This window comes from Lithobates pipiens, unplaced genomic scaffold, assembly GCF_037356315.1.
Source record: "Lithobates pipiens isolate NorthernLeopardFrog02 unplaced genomic scaffold, aLitPip1_a1.2 Scaffold_3, whole genome shotgun sequence".
Lineage (NCBI taxonomy): Eukaryota > Metazoa > Chordata > Amphibia > Anura > Ranidae > Lithobates > Lithobates pipiens.
Window position 1 is genome coordinate 7,636,337 of NW_027507790.1, and position 23,462 is coordinate 7,659,798.

Consider the following 23,462-nt stretch of genomic DNA (forward strand, 5'->3'; position numbering starts at 1 on the left):
TCTATCCTCCCTTGGTCAATTCTTTTGCTTAACTACTTAAGGACTGAGCCTCTTTTTGAGCTGTGCCGTTTACAAGTTAACTGTTTGCTAGAAAAGGACTTTGAACCCCTAGAAACATTATACATTTTTTTTTTCTAACACCCTAGAGAATAAAATGGCGGTTGTTGCAATATTTTGTCACACAGTATTTGTGAAGCAGTCTTACAAGTGCACTTTTGGAAAAAATTGACTTTTTAAATTAAAAAAATAAGACAACAGTAAACTTAGACAATTTTTTTTATATTGTGAAAGATGTTACGCTGAGTAAATTGATACCACACATGTCACGCTTCAAATATTGCACCCGCTCCTGGAATGGCAACAAACGTCTACCTTTAAAAATCTCCATAGGCGAAGTTTAAAAAAATAAAAATAAATAAAAAAAAAAATTGTACAGGTTGCAGGTTTTGAGTTAGAGGTCTAGGGCTAGAATTATTGCTCTCTACCGATCACAACGTTTTCATATGCGGGCGCTACTCACGATTGCGTTTGCTTCTGCACGTGAGCTCGGCGGGACAGGGGAAGGTTTAAAATTAAAAAAAAATAATTAACATTTTAGCTTTTATTTTTAGACAAAAAAAATTGTGTCACTTTTATTCCTATTACAAGGAATGCGAAGAAGAATGCGAAGAAGAAGAAAGACAGGACCTCTTAATTATGATATTTCAGGTCAAAAAGACCTCAGATCTCATTTACACTTAAATGCAAAAAAAAAAAAAAAAAAAAAAAAGGCCCTTTAAGAGCTATGGGTGGAAGTGAAGTTATGACGTCGCTTCTGCCCTGCATTATTATGGAGACGGGCCAGGGTCTTCGCCTCACTCGTCACCATGCCCAGCAAAGGTAAAGATCTGATCGCGACATCGGCGGAGGGCACCGGAACGTGGCGGGAGGGACCCCTCTACCGCAGCAGATAAAAGTGATCTCTGAGAATCCGCTGCAGAGACCACTCTTACCGGAAACCAGACCGCTGGCCGAAGAAGAGGACACCGGGGTTATGGCAGCTAGCTGCTGCCATAACAAAGATATCCACCTTCAAAGTAAGGACGCATATAGTCGTGCGGTGGTCCGGAAGTAGTTACACTTATTTTTAAATGTTTTACATAGCTATATCTGCAAAAGGGGCCAGCACGAAGTGATCAATCAGAACTTAATTTTCTGACTAAAGTTTCACTTTAACAGCATTAACATTTTCAATAATAAAAGAAAAAGTTAAAAAAAAAAAAAAAAAAAAAAAAAATTCTATAGGAGTAATATTTTGCAATGCTAAGATTTCTTGTTCAGTGACTTCACAGAAGAATACTATTCTAATGCCTCCCTTTTGTCTACAATGAAGCTGCCAAAATAGAACAATTAGAAGAGAATTTACTGTTTCAAGTGTGAACAAGTGTATGAAAAAGCACATTCAAAAAGGTCGATAACCATATGTTATAAACCAGATACATTACTTGCTTTATTAGAGCGTGCTCTGACTTTGATAAGGTAAATGTGAAAGGTGCATTAACTCAGAAATGCAAGTCATAAAACACCTGTAACACTTCTGATCACAGTAAAATTAGTTGTTCCTATGGGCTACTGGATATTAGTGGACTGTGGGCTGCTTTATACAAGATCTTCTTAATGGCATTGTAAATTAAGAGTTCTCCACCACCCCAAACCAGACATGTTTTTTGCAGTTTAAAGAGGGATTCCGCCAAAAAAAAAAAATATTAAAAGCCAGCAGCTATAAATACTACAGCTGCTGACTTTTAATAAATGGACACTCACCTGTCCCGGGTTCCAGCGATGCCGGCAGCCGAGGCCGATCGACCGCTCGGGCCTCGGCTGCTGCCGCCACCATTCTAGGTGAGGGAATCAGGAAGTGAAGCGAATCGGCTTCACTTCCCGGTTCCCTACTGCGCATGCGCGAGCCGCGCAATAGGAAATCTCTGCGCTGTCACTGGGACCCGTGTGTGTCCCAGCAGACAGCGTGGCAGGGCAGGAAATGGCGTAGACTCCCGTGGGAGTCTATGCCCGGAAGTGGGTGAAAATACCTGTCTCTCCACCCCCCCTCCCCCCTGAAAGGTGTCAATTGTGACACCGGAGGGGGGGGGGGTTCCGATCAGCGGAGGTTCCACTTTAGGGTGGAATCCCGCTTTAACTACACCAAGACAACATTTACTTTATAAATTAGGTAGAACGAACAAATCTACACTGCTAATAATGCTCTAGGAGTCTGAGATAGAATGATAGTCTGACCCCAAGTTCCCATTGTTTAAGGCCTAACTCCACATCACTTTAAAAAAAAGTTTGTTGTTTGTGTAGTTTGCAGTGACTATCGGCACTCTATAAACTGTATTTAGCATCGGCTACATACAGCTGTGTTCTGGTAGGGGTACGACTTCCCAGACCCAAAACAAGATCGGGCAGAGCACCTCTCAGCCATTCCCCAAAAGCATTGTATTTTTATGAAAGAATACAAGTCTTCCTGGTTCATTCATGTAGAGATCATGACATCATCCACCCACCTCAGAGGAAACTTTGTATTCATTTCTAAAAGATGAGGCTTCGTATCAATAACTTAGCAGAGCTTAGCCCAACTCTTATTTTTCTGAGAATGGGATGGGAAGTGCCCATACCACTGCCAAAACAGAGCTGTATACAGTGCTGATAGCTGCTGCATCGATTAGTAAAGAAAATAGTTTGTTTGAGCCAGCTTAGTATTCCTGGAAGTTGTGTTGAACCGGGGGGTGAACCACAATGAGCCAATGCAACTGTAACCGCCCCCCCCCCCCAACAGATGTTTGGTCTCACCTGGGCACTCACAGCCTCCACCTTTAGCACGATTAGCCACAGCAGCAGCATAGGATCGGGCATCGAGAATTAACAGTTTCTGGGGCTGGGTAGAGTTGCTGTCCAATGAGGGTGAATTTGACATGGATGAGTCTGTAAAAGAGGGATTCTTACCAGTTTTCATATGTTTATCAAAAAGGGGCCAAACAGAGCACTAATCAAAATATGAGGGGAGTCCAATAAGTTATTACCCTCACCAGGATCCAGATGTGCTTGGGATCTGAAAATTTTGCAGATTTAAAAAAAAAAAAAAAAAAAAAAAGTGGATATCTTCGTAATATGCATGCCAATTTTTGTTTTTGTAGATCATGGTGAATTATAGTTAGAGCCAAGAGAAATGGAGGTGGTGTCATGCCAGACAAAGTTGAATACCGAGCCATGATTCCAAAAACAGCAACGAGTGGAATGTGCACAAAGCATTTTGGACCTGTACCACAAAGATGAAGAGGATTAGTGACCATGGATGAAAGCTGGGTATAGCTATATGATCCTGAGACTAAAGAAATTAGTAAAACATGGAAACATGCTTCATCGCCCACCCCCAAAAAAAGGCCAAGGTGCAACATTTATCCATCAGCGCTTGGTATTCAACTTTATATGGCATGACACCTACTCCTTGGCTCTATAATTCACCACGACCTACAAAAACAAAAGTCAGCATGTATATTACTACGATATCCACCTATAAACCTGCAAAATTTCAGATCCCAGGCACATCTAGATCATAGTGAGGGTAAGAACCAATTGGCTTCCACGGTACAAACCAGCCCTACCTGCAAAGATTTCTTACCAAAATCAACCTCAGAAAGAACTCCTCCATTTACGCTGCTATGTATGCATGAACCATTGGCCGTTTTGCCTGGACTGCTTCGAATGCTGTCAGAGGCACAAGCCCTGGCTATGGACTGAATAAGATGTTCATCATCTGCATTCCTCCAGCCCCACCAGCTGACCTCCGGCTGGCCACAGCGAGCGATAACGGAACCATTATTCTGATGCCTGATGAAGAAGACAGATGTCAAAACAACCATGGCAGACCAACAGACAAATCAGGGTTATTCTGTGCATTTAGATTTGTGACAGCTCCTATAAACTCTAATTTAACCACTTCCCACCCGGCCAATGAACATATACGTCTACTTCTGATAGGACGTTCAGGAACGTCCATCAGAAGGAGCGGGATCGTACCCGCGCAGCGGCGTGATCCCGATGCGCCCGTGTCACCCGGACACGGCGCATCTCAGATCGGCAGGAGGGCTCTCTGATTGGCCCTCCTAATCACATGACGGCCGTGTCCAATCACGGCCGTCATGTGATGTAAACAAACACCCGGTTGCTAGGCAATCGGCTCCTCCTCTCCTCACACAGAAGTCATCGCTGAGGAGAGGAGAGCAGATCGCTGCAGCCGGCTGATGATCAGTGAGTATGAGCTGTTTTTTACAGCTTTTTACTCACTGATCACCAGTCTAGTGTAATCCACAACACACCACACAGTACACAGTCCCCCCATATGTCCCCACATATGTCCCACTAAAATCACATGTTCCAATGATTATCTGCACACATATATACGTGATCACCTGCACACATATGTACATGATCACACAAACCAATTATTATACACTTAACGGAATTTTTTTTTACCAAAAACATGTAGCAGAATACATTTTGGCTTAAATTTATGACAAAATTTTATTGGATTTTTTTTAAAATAGAAAAAAGAAAATGTTTTTTTTCCAAATTTCCGCTTTTTTGCGCTTATATCGCAAAAAATAAAAAACGGAGTCGTGAATAAATACCACCAAAATAAAGCTCTATTTGTGCGAACAAAATTATAAAAATTTAATTTGGGTACAGTGTAGCATGACCGCGCAATTGTCACTGAAAGCGCTAGAGCGATGAAAGCTGAAAATTGGGCTGGGAAGGAAGGGGGCGAAAGTGTCCTGTATTGAAGTGGTTAAGATGGTGCCCTGTCATTAATGGTTATAAAGCGACTTGGGCAGCGCAGATTTAGGGTATAAATTAAAGGATTAAAGAAAACCACCTTTAAGTCGGTAATGGCAATGTCAAGCTAAAAAATGTTTAGTTTTTTTCCCCTAGTGCTCCAGTAGTGAGATTATCCCTCACTGTCACAGATGAGTCCCTGTTGCAAAAATGAAAACCTGCAAAGAGACAATACAGGATTTAAAAGCTAGAGTTTTTTCTAGTCTTCCCCTACTTCTGTCTGGGTCACTGTAGGAGAGTTCACCTCACATATTTTCTGGTAATTATACTGCCTCAACAACTAAAAGATATTTGTTATAGGCACTCCAATCAGAACATTTATACTTGCCATAAAATCCTCACCTTGGGAGTACATTGAGGAACACAGGAATTCAGTCAGTTTATAGTGCTGCTTACAAGCGGATTGGACACTGGCAAACAAGCCAGTCTCCGCGTAAACCTTCCTCTACATAGCTTGCCTTGGTTTCAAGGTAAAACAGTACTAACATGAGCAGAAACATGCAGGTGTGGGACCCGTGACCCCCAGACTCCAATATGTTTGCACTGCAAAATCCTTTACCAATTTTTTTTTTATCTTTCTTGTCCATTGAGGGACACAGTAATGTAGATATTAGAACTTCTAAAAAGCAGTCCAAATAAGGGGTGGGCAACATAGCAACTACTAATAGGCCTTCCAAGGAGGACTGGGAGGTGCCTGCACCCCAGGAGCCACAAATTGAGCCAAAGAGGTCCTACAAATTCCTCCAAACTATCTCCCAGCAGCAGGTGGTTAGGGTACCAACCTACTAAGCATCCAAGAAGGCAGAGGGCCCTCCAGTAAAGTTTTCTGCACACTATGTAGTACAAGGTGCACCTAGGTACTCAACTACTTTCCCTGTCATTTGGCGGTCTCCCACTAATTCCACTGATTATCTGAGGAAGCCTTTCAGCATACTGGGCTGGAACTGTGCAGCAAGACTGAATTTAAAGAATTCCTACAGATAGACAATATTCTATTTTCTTTACTTACTACCTTTTGACAAGAGCTGATCATTACATGTATTGTTTTTATATATTTGTTTTATATCTGCAGTTATAGCACCAGTTATTTGCATGAAGTCTCCGCCAAGCTCCACACCACACATATATATGTTGCCAGAGAAGATGTTCCCATATACTTAGGTAGTTATACTGTAAGTTTAAGGCTAAAGGAAGTCACCCTAAATGAAAAAAATACAAAAAAAAAAGAAAAAAAAAAAAAGGAGGAAGGCGTAGTAGAACTACAGTATAGGTCCCATCTTTTTTGGAATGCAAGATGACCGGTGCCAATCCCCTATAAAACATTTTTGTAAGGGATAAACTAACCAATTCTTTTTTACACCGGGCTACAGTAGGGGAGGATGACCCCGAGAACCATAAACAAAGTTCCTTGCAACAATATTCTACTATGGTGTGACCAAGGTTTTTCATCTAGTATACCAAATAAATGCCAGGTGCCAAGGGAAGAGGCAGTTGTAGAAGGTGGTGAGCACAGTAACCTTTTACTGCCAAAAAAAGACAGATATAATATACAACCCCAAATGAGGTGCATGACATTTCCTTGGAGATTGTTATGGTATGTATACAGTTGGGGTGGCCAGATGAAAACATTTGAGGAGCATAGATCATTCGAATCCCCTTTAGACATGGTGGTTAGTAGGGTCTGCAATTTATTCCTAAAAGTTAGTGGAGTTTTAACCCAGTTTAGTGTGTAGCAAGTTGGACTAGATCTGATATTAAAACTTGGGGGTCGTGTGATCTTACCACTTCTATTTGTGGGTATGCAGAGATAGTTTTATCTTGGTCCCTGAATTGTGTCTCCCAGAAACAAGACCATGTGTCTCTCCATAGTGCCTTTTCAATAATTCAACAATTCAACAAGTAGGTCATTCTATCCCTGTAAACGTCTGTAGAAATTACAATACCATGACAATTCCATAATATAAAGGATTTCCCATAAAGAGAAGTTTATCTAAGATCCTGAAATGAAGTGAGGCCTTGAACCTCAGTCCACACCGATTTAATTTAGGAACTTCCAAGAATATCAACTGCTGCCACACTGACTGCCTCTTTTGTAATGTGGCATATAAAAGTCTATTCAGGGTATAAACAAAATTTGCATGTATAAAATATGCATTGTTCAAGTCTATAACTTTAGGGGGGGCTGACGTGAACCTATATCAGTGTAGATGGCGACAGGTCTAGCCTATACAGACCAGGGAGCACAGACTACTATAGCAGCTTCATAGACCAAAAAGCCAGAAGCTATAAACCCAAAAATGCACATAAACACATAAGCTGGCCATAGATGGATCAAAATTTGCTGGTCCATCGGGGACCAGCTGAATTTTGATTCATCTATGGCTGTTCAGACTCGAAAGAAGTCAAATTTAACAACTGACTTCTGTCAAACTGGACTGTTGGCAATCTTTATTTTGCCCATTGACTCTAGCACTAATCAGTGTCTGAAAGGTGGAGGAATCCCTGCAGTTAACTTTATTATTCAGTTCCTTTAGCTTTACCATTAACTACGTAGTGCAAATTGAAAGTGTTTAGGTTTTACCTCACATTACAGTATATGGTTTTGGTAAATCTTATGAAAAACTGTACAAGAAAATTGTGCAACGTTTGGCTAGCCTTAAGGCTTATCACAGAAAATCAAGCAGTCAACAAGCCCGCTCGACAAAAGTAACAGCCAACTTCTGTCAAACAAGCAGGGTCATATGGATTGAAAGTTAGCCATGCTGCACCCACTAAAATCCTATCTATGCCCAGCTTTTCCCCTTTTTAATTTCTTAGCCATATGAAAATTAAATTTTTACTGATCTTGATAACGTTAGGGCTAGCCATAGCTCTGTCACAGATCTGATACCAATCCTGAAGACAGGTGAAAAATGTAGTTCCAATATCTCTTCTTTATTGAGAAAAGAGAATTTACAGAATGCAACAGGTATTTTTTTTTACTTCTTAATTAGCTACCAACCTACCCGATCAACTGCATCAGCTCCACCGATTTCCACACAAATCATACTACATATGGTCATCCATGTGGTGAGAAAAACTGTTTAAAAATGAAGTTCATTCTTTAACTTTGCCACCAAGTTACTGCATAGTCCTGTGGGCATTGATTGTTAGTAAATCACACTTTAGCTTTACCTGTACACCACTGCAGGAATGCGTTTCCAAGAGCGAAAGCTAGCAACACTCTCCAATTCCTTGTCTGTTATAGCTGCTGGGACTATCAGCTCTTGTGGATAACTTGCACATAATCTATGAGAGAAAGGGTAAACAGAATGAGAAACAGTCAGGTCTAGCTTTAGGCATTAGGTCATTAAAGAACAAACCCTCTTCTATTTAATCTGTAAACACAATGAAGTTTACTTATGAATCAGCGATATTTTCCTGACTCGGGTCATGAACTTTAAAGCATATCTAAAGCCAAAACTATGTACATTTTTGATAGATTAGGGTAGGGTTATAAGCAATGACAGTTTTTTGTTATCTTTATCTCATCAGGCAATTTCAGGAGGAAGCAAGAGGATCTTTCCAATGCAAAGGCTATCCCCTCTTAGTCAGTGGTCATGACATCCGACGTCGGTCACAGTGGTCTTGACATCTGATGTAAGGGTTAATGGGTTTTTCTGAACATCTAGTCTTACAGACACAACCAGTCCTTTGAGGGCAATCATAATGCAGATGCGACCCGCAATGAAATTCAGTTTGACAACCCACCCCTGCTTTAGGAGGTACTAGAAAACAACTAATCCTTGGAACAAACAAAAGTTGTGTGTGTTCTGCAGTTCTAAAAGTCTTGGAGAAGACTAGAGAAGGCGGCGGTGAGGGGGGATAGAGAGTTTTGAAATCTATGTTGTACTTCTCTTCACCCTTGATTGAATCTACAGTCTGGAACGCCCAGGGAGAGCACCATCCATCACGGGAAAGAAGTCTTTGCAGAAGACTTAGTATACACACACACACATACTAAAACTATATCTATATCTATATCTATATCTATATATACACACACACACACACACACACTATATGTATACAAACATACATATATATCAAACATAGAATATCATTAAAACGTAAATTTAAGTAGTTCAATTCAAAAAGTGAAACTCTTCATATAGATGCATTATACACAGAGTGATATACATTTCAAGCATTTTTTATTTTAAATTTAAGGATTACAGCTAGTGAAAACCCAAAATTCAGTATCTCAAAACTAGATTACATAAGACCTATAAAAGGAAAAAAAAAAAAAAAAACACCACATTTTTATTACAGAAATGTTGGCTTACTGAAAAGTATGTCCATGTGCAGTATAGTATGCACTCAATACTTGGGCGAGACTCCTTTTGCATAAATAACTGCATCAACGCGACTGCATCACTGACTGTGGAAAATTTTTCATTTCAATTTGGAAATCAATGTCCCAGAGTCTTGAGAAAGAGTGGAGAGGCACAGAGTTGCATGAGGTTCAGTGTGAAGTTTCCACAGTCCATGATGGTTTGAGGAGCCGTGTCATCTACTGGTGTTGGCCCACTGTGTTTTATCAAGTCCAAAGTCAGCTCAGCCCTCTACCTGGAAATGCTAGAGCACTTTTAGCTTTCCTCTGCTGACAAGCTTTATGGAGATGCAGATTTAAATTTTTCAGCAGGACTTGGCACCTGCCCAGACTGCCAAAAGTATCAATATCTGGTCTAATGGCATCACTGTACTTGATTGGCCAGCAAACTCGCCTGACCTAGACCCAATAGAGAATCTGTGGGGTATTGTCAAGAGGAAGTTAAGACGCCAGAACAAACAAGGCAGATGAGCTGAAAGTCACCATCAAAGCAGGTCTTATGCAATATACAGTGCCTTGCAAAAGTATTCACTCCTTGCCTTTTTACATATTTTGTTAAATTCCATCCTTTAGTTAATTTATTTTTTTTAATCTGAATTACATGTGATGGATCAGAACACAATAGTCTAAGGCCTCTTTCACACGAACAATCCGTTCAGGTCGGCCTGTCAGTTTTTTTTTTTTAGGCGGACCTAAATGGACTCTCCATAGACCTCTATGGAGCGTCGGATTTCAGCGGTGACATCAGACCCGCTCTGATCCAAAAAAGTGTGACGGGGGAAAAAAACCTACTTTTCCATCAGTCTGAGGATCGGATTGGGCGATGACTCTGTGGCACGTCCTCATCAGATCCCCCATAGGGGAGAGCGGCGCTCTGACAGGTACGTCACTGCAGTGTGCAGAGACAGGCCTGTCATATTCCTGCTCAGCAGGGAACGACAGAGCGATGCCCCGCTGAGCAGAGCGGGCTCCGTACATGGACACACCCATGTGAAGGAGCCCTTAGTTGGTGAAATAAAATTAGAAAAATATATACAGAAAACTATTTTTCAGAAAAAAAAAAAAAATAGGATTTTTTGTACTCACCGTAAAATCCTTTTGTCTGTAATTCACTGATCGACACAGCTCTCTAACTAAATGGGTTGTATAGCCTGCCATTAGGAGAAACTAGGCAAAATTGTTACACAATACACAGAACTTTAGTCCAGCCCCAGGGGGGCGGGCGCCGTGCTATCAACGCTTCACACTGCTCCTAGCAGCTTCAGTACGTCAACAAGCAGTAAGTAGAACGTAGAAAAAAAAAAAAAGGAGGGTAGGGTGCTGTGTCGGTCGGTGAATTACAGAGAAAAGGATTTTACGATGAGTACAAAAAATCCTATTTTCTCTTATATTCACCGACTGACACAGCTCCTTTCTAACTAAATGGGATGTCCCCAAGCAGTGGCAAACGAGGGGTGGGAAAAACAGCATAAAAACTTCATCCACCGTGGCAAGTGGGAACTAGTGAAACTAAACCCACAAAAAAAACAGCAGTGTGTGGAAAAACCCCACTACATAACCGGGTATCCTCAACAGGAGTGAACCCCAAGACCGCAACATTGCGGAAGTAATGCAACAGTGCATTAACCAAAACAGTACTGCGTTTTTATTGAAAAACCCGTAAAAAAATTAAATTGCAACTACATGGCCGCCTGCAAAACTTTTCGGCCAAAACAGGCATCAGCCGATGCACTGACGTCTACCTTGTAGAACTTGGTAAACGTATGGACAGACGACCAGGTCGCCGCCTTACACACCTGAGTGACAGACGCTTGGTGTCGGAAAGGCCCAAGACGTTCCGATTGCTCTTGTAGAGTGGGCCGTGACTGGAAAGGCAGGAACCTGCCCTTTCAATGCGTAGGCTTGGACTACAATCTGTCTGATCAACCTGGAAATGGTGGCTGACGAGACAGCCATGCCCTTCTTAGGACCAGCCACCGAAACAAACAGCGAGTCTGACTTCCGAAAGGAAGCTGTGGCAGACAAGTATACCTTCAGAGCCCTAACCACACCTGGAGCGTGAAGGGCCACCTCTTTGGGGGTGCTTCGGCTTAGGACACAATGTTGGCAATACAACGTCCTCATTGATATGAAAGGCCGAAAACCACCTTTGGTAGAAAGGATGGTTGCGGACACAACACCACCTTATCCATGTGGATGACCAGATAAGGCAACTTGCAGGACAAGGTCACCAGTTCTGAAACCCTCCTGGCCGATGTGATGGCCACTAGAAAGACCACCTTCTGTGAAAGGGTCAGAGGAATCTCCCTGATATTCTCAAACGGCAGCTTCTGAAGCGCCCACAACACCAGGTTCAAATCCCACGGAGGTAATGAAGGATGCACCAGAGGGACTACATATCGCACCCCCTGCACAAAGGTACTCACTAATGAGTGAGATGCCAGGGATGTCTGGGAGAAAATAAAAAATAAAAAAATCTGCCCCTTGATGGTGCTCAATGCCAACCTCTGGTCTACACCTTGCTGAAGAAAAAGCAGGATCCTGGATATAGAGAAGGCGCGCGGATGCCACCCTTTCTCCTCACACATGGAGATGTAGGCCTTCCAAGTATGATGGTATATCTTCCTGGAAGAAGGTTTTTGCGCCCTCAGCATAGTTGGAATCACCGAGTCCGGCAGACACCGGTTCCTCAATACCTGGCTTGCAATAGCCAGGCCATTAAAGCCAGTGATGGTAAAGCAGGGTGAAGGATTGGAGCTTGAGATAGGAGATCCTCTCTCAACGGCAGTCGCCAGGGAGCATCTGCCACCAGGTGCACCAGGTCTGCGTACCAGGCCCGCTGATGCTAATCTGGGACAATCAGGATTACTGGAATCCCATCGGCCTCCAATCTGCGAAGCAGACGTGGCAACAGTTTCAGCAGAGGAAAGGCGTAGATCATCTGGTACTGATCCCACAGAGCCACCAGCGCGTCTGACGTGTCTGCCCACGGATCCCTTGTCCTGGACACGAAACTCTGTACCTTTCAGATTGAGCCAGGAGGCCAAAAGATCCACATCTGTTATGCCCCATTTCAGGCACAGCAGCCTGAATATCTCTGGATGCAATGCTCATTCTCCTGGGTCCAGCATCTGTCGACTCAGAAAGTCCGCCTGCCAATTTTCCACCCCCGGGATGTAAATGGCCAACAGGGCAGGAACGTGTCTTTCTGCCCACCGAAGTTTGTGAGCGACCTCCCGAGCAGCGGCTGAGCTTCTTGTTCCCCCTTGATGATTTATGTACGCCACAGCCGTGGCATTGTCCGACTGTATCCTGGTCGGACACCCTTAAGACACGTCCACCATGTGTGGAGGCACAGCCTGATCGCTCTCAATTCGAGCAGATTGATCGTTGTTAAGATCTCCTTCTGCAGGACTCTGGTGTGGAACTGGGCATAAGGTACTGCCTCGAAAGAGGCTACCATGAGCCCCAGCACTCGCATGCAAAAGCGGAGTGATGACCACTTGCGGTTCATCAGTAGTTTGACCGCAGATCTGAGAGTCAGCAATTTGTCCGAGGGGAGAAAATCCCTCGCTTCCCTGGAGTCCATAATAACCCCAGGTACTCCAGACCAGTACCACCACCGACTTGTTTAGGTTCAACAGCCACCCAAACGCTTGCAGGGTCTGCAAGGTGATCGTCACATCCTCCCCCAACTCTGAGGCGGAAGAAGCTCTCAGGAGGAGATCATCTAGGTAACCCACGATCGCGATCCCGCGTTCTCAACAACGCCAATACTGGAGCCAGTACTTTGGTAAAGACTCGGGGGGCTGATGCCAGGCCAAAAGGAAGCGCCACAATCTGGTAGTGGGCTTCCTTGACTGCCAAACGTAGAAACTTTTGATGCCGAAGGCATATGGGTATGTGCAGGTAGGCATCCTGAATGTCCAAGGATGCCAGGAAGTCCCCTTGATGGAGTGCAGCGACTACTGAGCGAACTGATTCCATTCTGAACCTCTGCACTTTTACAAAGTGATTTAGGGCTTTTGGGTCCAATATTGGACGTGCCCCTTCCTTCTTGGAACCACAAAGATTGAGTAGAACCCCTGAAGCGTTCCGATTCCGGAACCGGTACAATCACCCCGATTCAACAAGTCCCTCACCGCCCCTAACAGGGCCTTCCGGCGAACTGGGGACATGCGCATGCTGGAGGGAAAGACCCATTGGTCTGATAACTGGGAGGTCTAACGGGCTGCAAACTCCCAAAGACGACCCCCCACCTGAGACATGGGTGGGGGCAAACCTTCATGTGGTAGCAGTTTTGTTCGCAGGCTTGCGGTTCCAGGGATGCTTCTGACCGTCCGTGGGCATCCTCTCGGGCTGGGGGCGTTTTGCCGAAGCACTGGGCGGACGAAAAAGCCGATTGTGAGCGGAAAAGGAGGGCCCTTGCCTGCGGCGTGGCTCCTTAGCCTTCCTGGCCTGTGGGAGTAGTGTACTCTTACCACCCGTGCCATTTTTAATAATGACATCCAACGAGGCTCCAAAGAGCCGTTCGCCAAGGAAGGGAAGATCCGTCAGGGCCTTCTTAGATGCCTGGTCAGCACACCAGCATTTCAGCCAAATGAGGCGCCTCAGCACCATGGCTGACACTGAGGCCCTGGACAGCAGAGGGAGAGTATCCAGGGCCGCGTCACAAATGTACTTAAGGCCATGCACTAGTTGGTCTGCTAGTTCCAGGCAGACAGGGGAGGTGTTTTGCTCTCCCAATTCGTGGTGCAAAAGTTGTGCCCACTCAGTCAGTGTCTGCGACACCAGTGCGGATGCCAGTACAGGTCACGTGGATGCCAGTACAACCATAAACAAGGAACGAGCCACTGCTTCGGCCTTCCTGTCCGTGGGATCCTTGAATGCAGGAGTCCCCTCAACCGGGATCATGGTTACTTTATTTAACCTAGATACTGGGGGGTCCATGACCGGAGAAGCCGACCACTTTTTGAGAAGGCTTTCTTCAAAGGGGTAACGCACCGTCAAATTTTTGGGGACCGAAAAAGTCCGTTGCGGGCGACCCCATTCCCTGTAGATGAATTTGTCAAAACAAGTCAAATACGGCAACACCTTAGATGAACGTGCTGGCTTGCGGGACCCAAAAGCTACCGGTACATCAGCAGAGGCATCCGCTGGCTCCTGAATCTTCAGGGCATCACACACAGCTGTGATAAGTGCTCCAACAAGCGCCTTGTCGCGCCCGGATGGGAAATCATCCTCACTGTTCGAATGGTCCTGGTCAGCCACGTCTGATAGGTCAGAGCAGGGGTCTCCAGCCGCAGCAGGGCCGAGTCGGCATCAGAGCTCTCCCCAGAGGACGGACGGACGGACGGACAGGGGGCAGGGACCTCTTACATGCACCTTTTCTTGCCACCTCTATATCTTAGCAACATAGGAGTCAAGGACCACCGGTGGTGTCCATGCGCACTGTGCCAACTGCAGGTGACTCGGTTGCTATAGCCTGGATTTCGGGGGAACACCAGTTTCTGAAGCCATGCTGACCCTAGCCTGTCTGCCACCTGCAAGGGGACTTAGGGCAGTGAAGGTCCCACCCTCCTGCTGCCGCCACGAGGGGGGGGGGGGGGGTTACTTAGCGCTAGACTCACCACCCTGGGGCATGTAGTGCCTGTAGTCTCTAGGAGGTTCCCAGTTGCAGAGAGGAGAAAACTGTCAGCAGCAGCTGCTTATAACAGCGGTGAAACGTTCTGCAGAGCTTGCTTCAGCGTTCAACAAGGAGCCATCCAGCGTCCTGTACACACAGTGGGCACAGAAAACAGCAAGCGAGAGCACATGTAATGCTGCCACAAGAGAACTAGAGGCTAAAAGAGCGCTCAGGCTTCAATAAAATGGCCGCCAATGTAACTAAATAGGAGATCCTAAAGAAGATGGCTGCTGAAGCTCACCAGGGGAATACAGGCTTTCCCACATCCAAGATGGCCGCCGAAAGAGTCATGCGGTGACAGAACAAAACTAGAAAACGTGCTGCCTGCCTACAGCCAGAACAACCTCCACAAACACTTTTGGGACCCCCCAGACCGGGCCCAAGACCAACGCCAGCCGCACAGAGCCCCAACAGGTGAGAAACCAGCGAACCCACCCACACACACTGCCCGCAGCGCATGCAGCCACCCCCCTCAGTGAGGGGAAGGAGGTGTGATAGGGACTTGGGAGAGAAGATAGGGAGGTGAGGTGGCCCCCCGAATCGACCCCCCCCAGGGAATGCCCACCCCCCCCCCGAGGCAGGGAGAGCCGTCCCGAAGAGCTGGGAGACATTCCATCACAGACCTACTCCTGTACAGTTACAGGGTAGCTGTTGGCCCGGTATACTGTGATCCAGACAGCAGTAGCCTGGTCATATGTATAACCCGGAGCATTGACGCTCACGACCACCTCTGGAGCTGAGGCATGTTGTGGCCTGCCAAGCCTTAGCTGCGACCTGCTCACGATCGATGTCCGGACTGGGGAGACTACAAGGATATCATTAACCAGCCTGTCACCCATCCGGCAGTTGATAGATGAAAGATCCTGGGATCTTCTATCTTGTGCAAAAAGCATCAAACCTGCAGCAAAAACATGGACAGAGAGGGCCCGCAGGGTTCCTAGGTCAGTCTCCTTACTAGGCAAAATAAAAAACAGAAGCTGCTGGGAGCAGTGAGGAGGGTTGATAGCACAGGGTCTGCCCCCCTGGGGCGGGATTAAAAGTTCTGTGTATTGTGTAACAAATTCTAGTTCTCCTAATGGCAGGCTACACAACCCATTTAGTTACAGAGAGGAGCTGTGTCGGTCGGTGAATATAAAAGAGAAATGTAGTTGCAGCATGGTACCCAAGATCATACAGCAGTTTAGCAGGTCAGGTTTCACTCAGAACAAGCCTCGCCATGGTTGACCAAAGAAGTTGAGTGCACCTGTTCAGCGTCATATACAGAGGTTGTCTTTGGGAAAAAGACATAAGAGTGCTGCAGCATTGTTGCAGAGGTTGAAGTGGTGGTGGTGGCGGGGGGGTCAGCCTGTCAGTGCTCAGATCATACGCCGCACACTGCATCAAATTGGTCTGCATGTCTGTTGTCCCAGAAGGAAAACTCTTCTAAAGATGATGCACAAGAAAGCCTGCAAACCATTTGCTGAAGACAAGCAGACTAAGCACATGGACTACTGGAACCATGTCCTGTGGTCAAACCAAGAAACATTTGATTCAGATGGTGTCCAGCATGTGTGGCAGTAACCAGGTGAGGAGTACAAAGACAAATGCGTCTTGCCTACAGTCAAGCATGGTGGTGGGAGCATCATGGTCTGGGGCAGCATGAGTGCTGCTGACACAGGGGAGCTACAGTTCATTAAGGGAACCATGAATGCCAACATTACTGTGACATACTGAAACAGAGCACGATCCCCCCCCCCCCCCCCTTCAGAGACTGGGCCACATAACGACCCCAAACACCTCCAAGACCACCACCACCTTGCTAAGGAAGCCGAGGGTAAAGGTGATGGACTGGCCAAGCATATCTCCAGACCTAAACCCTACTGAGCATCTGTGGGGCATCCTCAAATAGAAGGTGGAGGAGCAAAAGGTCTTGGAGGAGTGGAAGAGGACTCCAGTGTCAACCTGTGAAGCTCTGGTGAACTCCATGAGTAAGAAGGTTAAAAGGCAGTGCTAGAAAATAATGGTGGCCACACAAAATATTGACACTTTGGGCCAAATTTGGACATTGCACTTAGGGGTGTACTCACTTTTGTTATTTGGAGGGGACAGCAAACTTGCACTGTTATAAAGGAGTTAGACTGACCAGCAACTCCTTTTCCAGTAGGCTTCCAGGACAGCCCTTGAGATGGAGTCCCTCCCATCGCCACAGGAACCACATTGCCACAGTTCAAAAGGCAGTCCCTCAGGTCCCTGGTCAGTCATTTGCGTTTCCTCCGGAGGAACATGTTGCTGAGGAACAAGGAGAGGGAGGGACTTCATCTCTCAGGGGCTGCCTGAAGGGAGCGGAGACTGCACATGGGGACTGGGTCCTATCCGTCGGCTCCAATGAAGTCTTGCGGTTTTTCTTTGGGCTCAGGTACCGTCCAGCACAACAAGAGCAGACCAGATACACCGGGGGGCGATGTGGATTCGTCCATCTCAGCTCCTTGTTGCGATTGTGGTGGGGGGCGGAGACCCCATTTGCACCATTTCTGGTGGAACCGTGTCATCACTGTGCACCAAGACTTCCAGTTTCTGGGTCTCTAGGGTGCAAGGATGAGGGGAAAAGCCCAGGCTGGGCCTACTAATCCCAACCAGTGTCCAGCAATACCGGACTAGTGGCAGGATCCGGAGCAGAATGTGGGGACCATGGAGGCGAATCCCCAGGACACTGGCAGATGCAGGCACCAGCCAAACCCAGGTAGGCTGCTGGGCAAGCCCTGTACTGTGGTTTTTACATGTTGGTAGTTGTAGGGCTGGGACTTGTATACTCCATGACGGTGGATACCTCACTGTTCCGGGAATATGCAGTAGTGGTGGTTACAGCGCAGGTGTTTAACCACTTCCCACCCAGCCAATGTACATATACGGCCGGGTGGGAGCTCTCCACTTCTGAGAGGACGTTCAGGAACATCCTTCAGAAGGAGGGGGGATCACGCGCATGCCCGTGCAGCGGCGCGATCCCGATGTGCTCGTGTCACCCGGACACGGCGCATCTCGGATCGGCAGTTGGGCTCTGTGATTGGCCCTCCTGATCACATTACGGCCGTGTCCAATCATGGCCGTCATGTGATGTAAACAAACAGCCGGTTGCTAGGCAATTGGCTCTGCTCTCCTCACACGGAAGTCGTCACTGAGGAGTGGAGAGCAGATCGCCGCAGCCGGCTGGTGATCAGTGAGTATGAGCTGTTTTTACAGCTTTTTACTAACTGATCACCAATCTAGTATAAACCTACAGTGTAACCACACGTCACCACAATACACGTCACCACAAATGTCCCCAAATAAATAATAAAAAAAAAAACACATGTCCCCCACATATGTCCCACTAAAATCACATGTTCCAATGATTATCTGCACACATATGTACATGATCATTTGCGTACACATGTCCATGATCACACAAACCAATTATTATACACTTAGCGGAATTTTTTTTAAACAAAAACATGTAGCAGAATACATTTTGGCTTAAATTTATGACAAAATTAGATTTTATTGGATTTCTTTTAAAATAGAAAAAAGTGTTTTTTTCCCCCAAATTTCCACTTTTTTTGCGTCTATATCGCAAAAAATAAAAAAAACGGAGTCGTGAATAAATACCACCAAAATAAAGCTCGATTTGTGCAAACAAAATGATAAAAATTTCATTTGGGTACAGTGTAGCATGACCGCGCAATTGTCATTGAAAGTGCGAGAGTGATGAAAGGTGAAAATTGGGCTGGGAAGGAAGGGGGTGAAAGTGCCCTGTATTGTAGTGGTTAAAGAGGTAAAGGTTTGATGCCAAGATCATCAATTTTTAATTTGCAGGCTAAGGAGGCTCCAAGGGAAGACAAGTCAGGCCCTGTGGGAACAGGTTATCCTCAGGCTCTAACAAAGCCTTATGCAGGCAGTGTATTGCAGGCTTACTAATATAAGAGGCAGACTCTCCTTTGGCTAAATTCCTTATCTCCTTTAACCACTTGACCACTGGGCACTTAAACACCCTTAATAACCAGACCAATTTTCAGCTTTCGGTGCTCTCACATTTTGAATGACAATTACTCAGTCATGCAACACTGGACCTATATGAAATTTTTGTCCTTTTTTTCACACAAATGGAGCTTTCTTTTGGTGGTATTTAACCACTTTCAGACCGGACCATTTTGCTGGTAAATGACCAGAGGTCTTTTTACACTTTGGCACTGCGCTGCTTTAACTGGTAATTGCGCGGTCATGCAATGTTGTACCCAAACAAAATTTGCGTCCTTTTCTTCCCACAAATAGAGCTTTCTTTTGATGGTATTTGATTGCCTCTGCGATTTTTATTTTTTGCGATATAAACGTAAAAAGACCGCAAATTTTGAAAAAAAATGATATTTTCTACTTTTTGTTATTAGAAAAATCCAATAAACTCAATTTTAGTCATACATTTAGGCCAAAATGTATTCAGCCACATGTCTTTGGTAAAAAAAAAAAGTCAATAATTGTATATTTATTGGTTTGCGCAAAAGTTGTCACATCTACAAACTAAGGTACGTTTTCTGGAATTTACGCAGCTTTTAGTTTACGACTGCCTATGGCCCCTTTCACACTAACGTCCCGTTCAGGCCCGCCTGTCAGTTTTTCAGGCGGACCTGAACGGGTGCTCCATAGAGCTCTATGGAGCGTCGGATGTCAGCGGTGACATGTCCGCTGACATCCGACCCGCTCCGATCCGAAAAAGTGTGACGGAGGAAAAAGCTATTTTTCCATCCGTCTGCGGATCGGATCGGGTGACGACGGGCACTGCGGTCCGTCGTCATCCGATCTCCCATAGGGGAGAGCGGCGCTGTGACAGGTCCGTCCCTGCACAGTGTGCGGAGACAGACCTGTCATCTCCCTGCTCAGCGGGGATCGGCGGAGTGATCCCCGCTGAGCAAACGGACATCCACGGGGCGGATCAGAACTGATCCGCCCCGTGTGAAAGGACCCTATCTCATTTCTTGAGGTGCTAAAATGGCAGGGCAGTACAAAACCCCCCCAAATGACCCCATTTTGGAAAGTAGACCCCCTAAGGAAATTGATAAGAGGCATGTTGAGCCCATTGAATATTTTATTTTTTTGCCTCAAGCGATTGAATAATGACAAAAAAAAAATTTTTTTTTTTTTTTTACACAAAGTTGTCACTAAATGATATATTGCTCACACATGCTATGGGCGTATGTGAAATGACACCCCAAAATAAATTCTGCTGCTTCTCCTGAGTACGGGGATACCACATATGTGGGACTTTTTGGGAGCCTAGCCGCGTACGGGGCCCCGAAAACCAAGCACCGCCTTCAGGCTTTCTAAGGGCGTTACAGTTTTGAAGGCCATAAAATGCCAAGATGGCACAAACCCCCCCAAATGACCCCATTTTGGAAAGTAGACACCCCTAAATTTAGGGGTACACTAGTGAGACTAGGTAATAAATGGCGGGTGCCCTGAAACTATAAAAAAATAACTAACCAACCAGCGTCACCTGTAACAGTTGGTGATCACTGGTGAAAGGGTTAACTAGGGGGCAATCAGGGGGCTTTATGCGGTAGTATATGGGGGTCCCTGGCGCTATAAAAAGCTGCGGCGAACCTAAATACCTACCTGCCTAACTAGCGTCACCTGTGACACTAATACAGCGATCAGAAAAACGATCGCTTATTAGGCTGGGTTCACACTGGAGCGATGCGGGAACGCCACGAATGCGCGGCGGGTTCCCGCATCGCATGCCTCCTGGCGGCAGTTCACACTGCCCTATGCGAACTGCTGGGAGTGTCAGTGAAATGTTACTGACACCCCCAGATCAGTTCGCATATCGCAGTGCGATCTGCAAACTCGGATCGCATGGTGTGAACACCCATGCGATCCGATTCTGCTGCGGACCAAAAAAAGGGTCCCGTGCGAATTTGCGGCGGGTGTGGCGGGTGCGGCGAATGGCTGAACTCGAATCGCACAGAGATCGGATGTGATTTGCACTGCAGTGCGGTGCGAATCACATTCGTTCTCATAAACCGCTGCAATGTGAACCCAGCCTTAGTGACACTGGCGACGGGGGGTGATCACGGGGTTAAACCTTTATTGGGGGGGGGTTAGGGGGGCACATTAGAACTAAAGGGGGCTAACTCTAACTGCCCTAACAGTTATTACAGTCACAAATGACACCAATGCAAAAAAAAAAAAAAAAAAATGACATTGGTGTCACTGTGACTGGGGGGCCGGGGTAATTGGGGGGGTGATCGGGGGGTAAAGGGGGGGTGTGAGTGTGCCTGGCATGTTCTACTGTGTGTGTAGAGTGTTGGTGCAACTCACCGATCCGCTCTCCTCCGTGTCGGAACGAAAAATACCGACACGGAGGAGAGAATACATCACTTCCTCTCCTGTGTTTACATTACAGGAGAGGAAGTGATGTCACCGGGGATTTCCATTCGTCGAGAGCGATCGCGAGGGGGTGGCCATGAATGAATGGCCGCCCCCTCATCCCGGATCGCTCTCGAAGGAATGCCGACCGCCGCAGGCACCGGGGGGGGGCCCGATCGGGCCCCCCACCCGCGGGCAGGCAGGGACTTATATATACGCCCATATGCCTGCCCGTGCCATTCTGCCGACGTATATCGTCGTGCGGCGGTCGGCAAGTGGTTAATCACCGCTCGGTTTTTTATTTTCTGTGCTATAAAAGAAAAAATACAGAAAATTCTGTAAAAAAATGAATTTTTCTTTGTTTCTGTTATAAAATTTATTTATTAGATTAGTAATTTTTTCTTCATAAATTTTGGACAAAATTTATACTACTACATATCTTTGGTAAAAATAAGTACAAATTGGTGGATATTATTTGGTCTCTGTGAAAGTTAGAGTCCACAAGCTATGGTGCCAATATCTGAAAATCGATCACACCTGAAGTACTGACGGCCTATTTCAATTCTTGAGACCCTAACATGCCAGAAAAAGTACAAATACCCCCCAAATGACCCCTTTTTGGAAAGAAGACATTCCAAGGTATTTAGTAAGAGGCATGATGAGTTTTTTGAAGTTGTAATTTTTTCCCACAATTCTTTGCAAAATCAAGATTTTTTTTACTTTTTTCACAAAATTGTCATATTATCAGTTTATTTCTCACACAGCATATGCATACCACAAATTACACCCCAAAACACATTCTGCCATTACTCCCGAGTACGGCGATACCACATGTGTGAGACTTTTACACAGTGTGGCCACATACAGAGGCCCAGAATGCAGGGAGCATCATCAGGCGTTCTGGAGCACCCAGGACAATTCTGACATTTCTCTCCTACATGTAAAAATCATCATTTATTTGCTAGAAAATTACATAGAATCCCAAAACATTATATATGTTTTTTTTAGCAAAGACCCTGGAGAATACAATGGTGGTCGTTGCAACTTTTTATCTCGCACGGTATTTGCGCAGCAATTTTTCAAAAAAAAAAAAAGTTTTGTGCAAAAAAAAAAAAAAAAAAAAAAAAAAAAAAAAAAACACACAGTAAAGTTAGCCCAATTTTTGCATAATGTGAAAGATGAAGTTACGCTGAGTAAATAGATACCCAACATGTCACTCTTCAAAATTGCACAGGCTCGTGGAATGGCGCCAAACGTCGCTACTTAAAAATCCCCATAGGCGACGATTTAATTTTTTTTTACTGGCTATATGTTTTGAGTTACAGAGGAGGTCTAGGGCTAGAATTATTGCTCTCGCTCTAACGTTCACAGCGATACCTCACATGTGTGGTTTGGACACAGTTTTCATATGTGGGTGGGACTTACGTATGCGTTCGCTTCTGCATGCGAGCACATGGGGACAGGGGCGCTTTAAAAAAAAAAAAAAAAAAAAAAAAACAATTTATTGTTCATTTTACTTTATTTTAGTTTGACATTTTTTTCCCCAAAAATAAATTTTTTGATCACTTTTATTCCTATTACAAGGAATGTAAACATCCCTTTTTAATAGGAATATGGCATGACAGGTCCTCTTTACAGTGAGATATGGGGTCAATAAGACCCCGCATCTCACCTCTAGGCTGGGAAGCCTGAAAAAAAAAAAAAAAAAAAAAAAAAAAAAAAAAAAAGGATTCTGGATTTGATCGTATTGGCGAGTCGGTAGAAGCACCGGAGGGCGGCGGGGGGCGGGTGTCTATGGCTGGGTATTGCAGGGTATCTCAGAGTATGGCGTTGCAGAGTATTGCGTTGCAGAGCATCGCAGGCTATTGGTGGGTGTTGCAGAGCATTGCAGAGTGTTGCAGGGTATTGGCAGGTGTTGCAGAGCATTGCAGAGTGTTGGCGGGTGTTGCAGAGCATTGCAGAGCATGGCAGGGTAATGAGGGGTTAATTTTCGGTGAGCAGCGATGTGAGCACTGCAGATGCAGCCCACATCGCTGCCGACACCGATCTCTTCCCCCTCCGCTGTTCCGATCGGTACAGAGAGGGGGGAGGGAGGACAGAGCGATCACGTGGTAAACGGCCGCTATGAGCGGCCGTTTACCGTGATCCGTGATGCACAGG

General features: G+C 45.6%; 1 protein-coding gene across 7 annotated transcripts in view; it reads right to left on the reverse strand.

The window, feature by feature from the left end:
- The window catches only part of MTMR3 (myotubularin related protein 3), a 150,476-nt gene that overhangs the window by 36,070 nt on the left and 90,944 nt on the right, over positions 1 to 23,462 (reverse strand). For all 7 annotated transcript variants that reach the window (XM_077461210.1, XM_077461213.1, XM_077461212.1 and 4 more), the window contains exons 9-11: positions 8,047 to 8,160; positions 3,659 to 3,867; positions 2,830 to 2,961 (exon numbers count right to left, since the gene is read on the reverse strand). In XM_077461210.1, the coding sequence (XP_077317336.1) occupies positions 2,830 to 2,961; positions 3,659 to 3,867; positions 8,047 to 8,160 (455 nt within the window). The remainder of the gene's footprint in view (positions 1 to 2,829; positions 2,962 to 3,658; positions 3,868 to 8,046; positions 8,161 to 23,462) is intronic.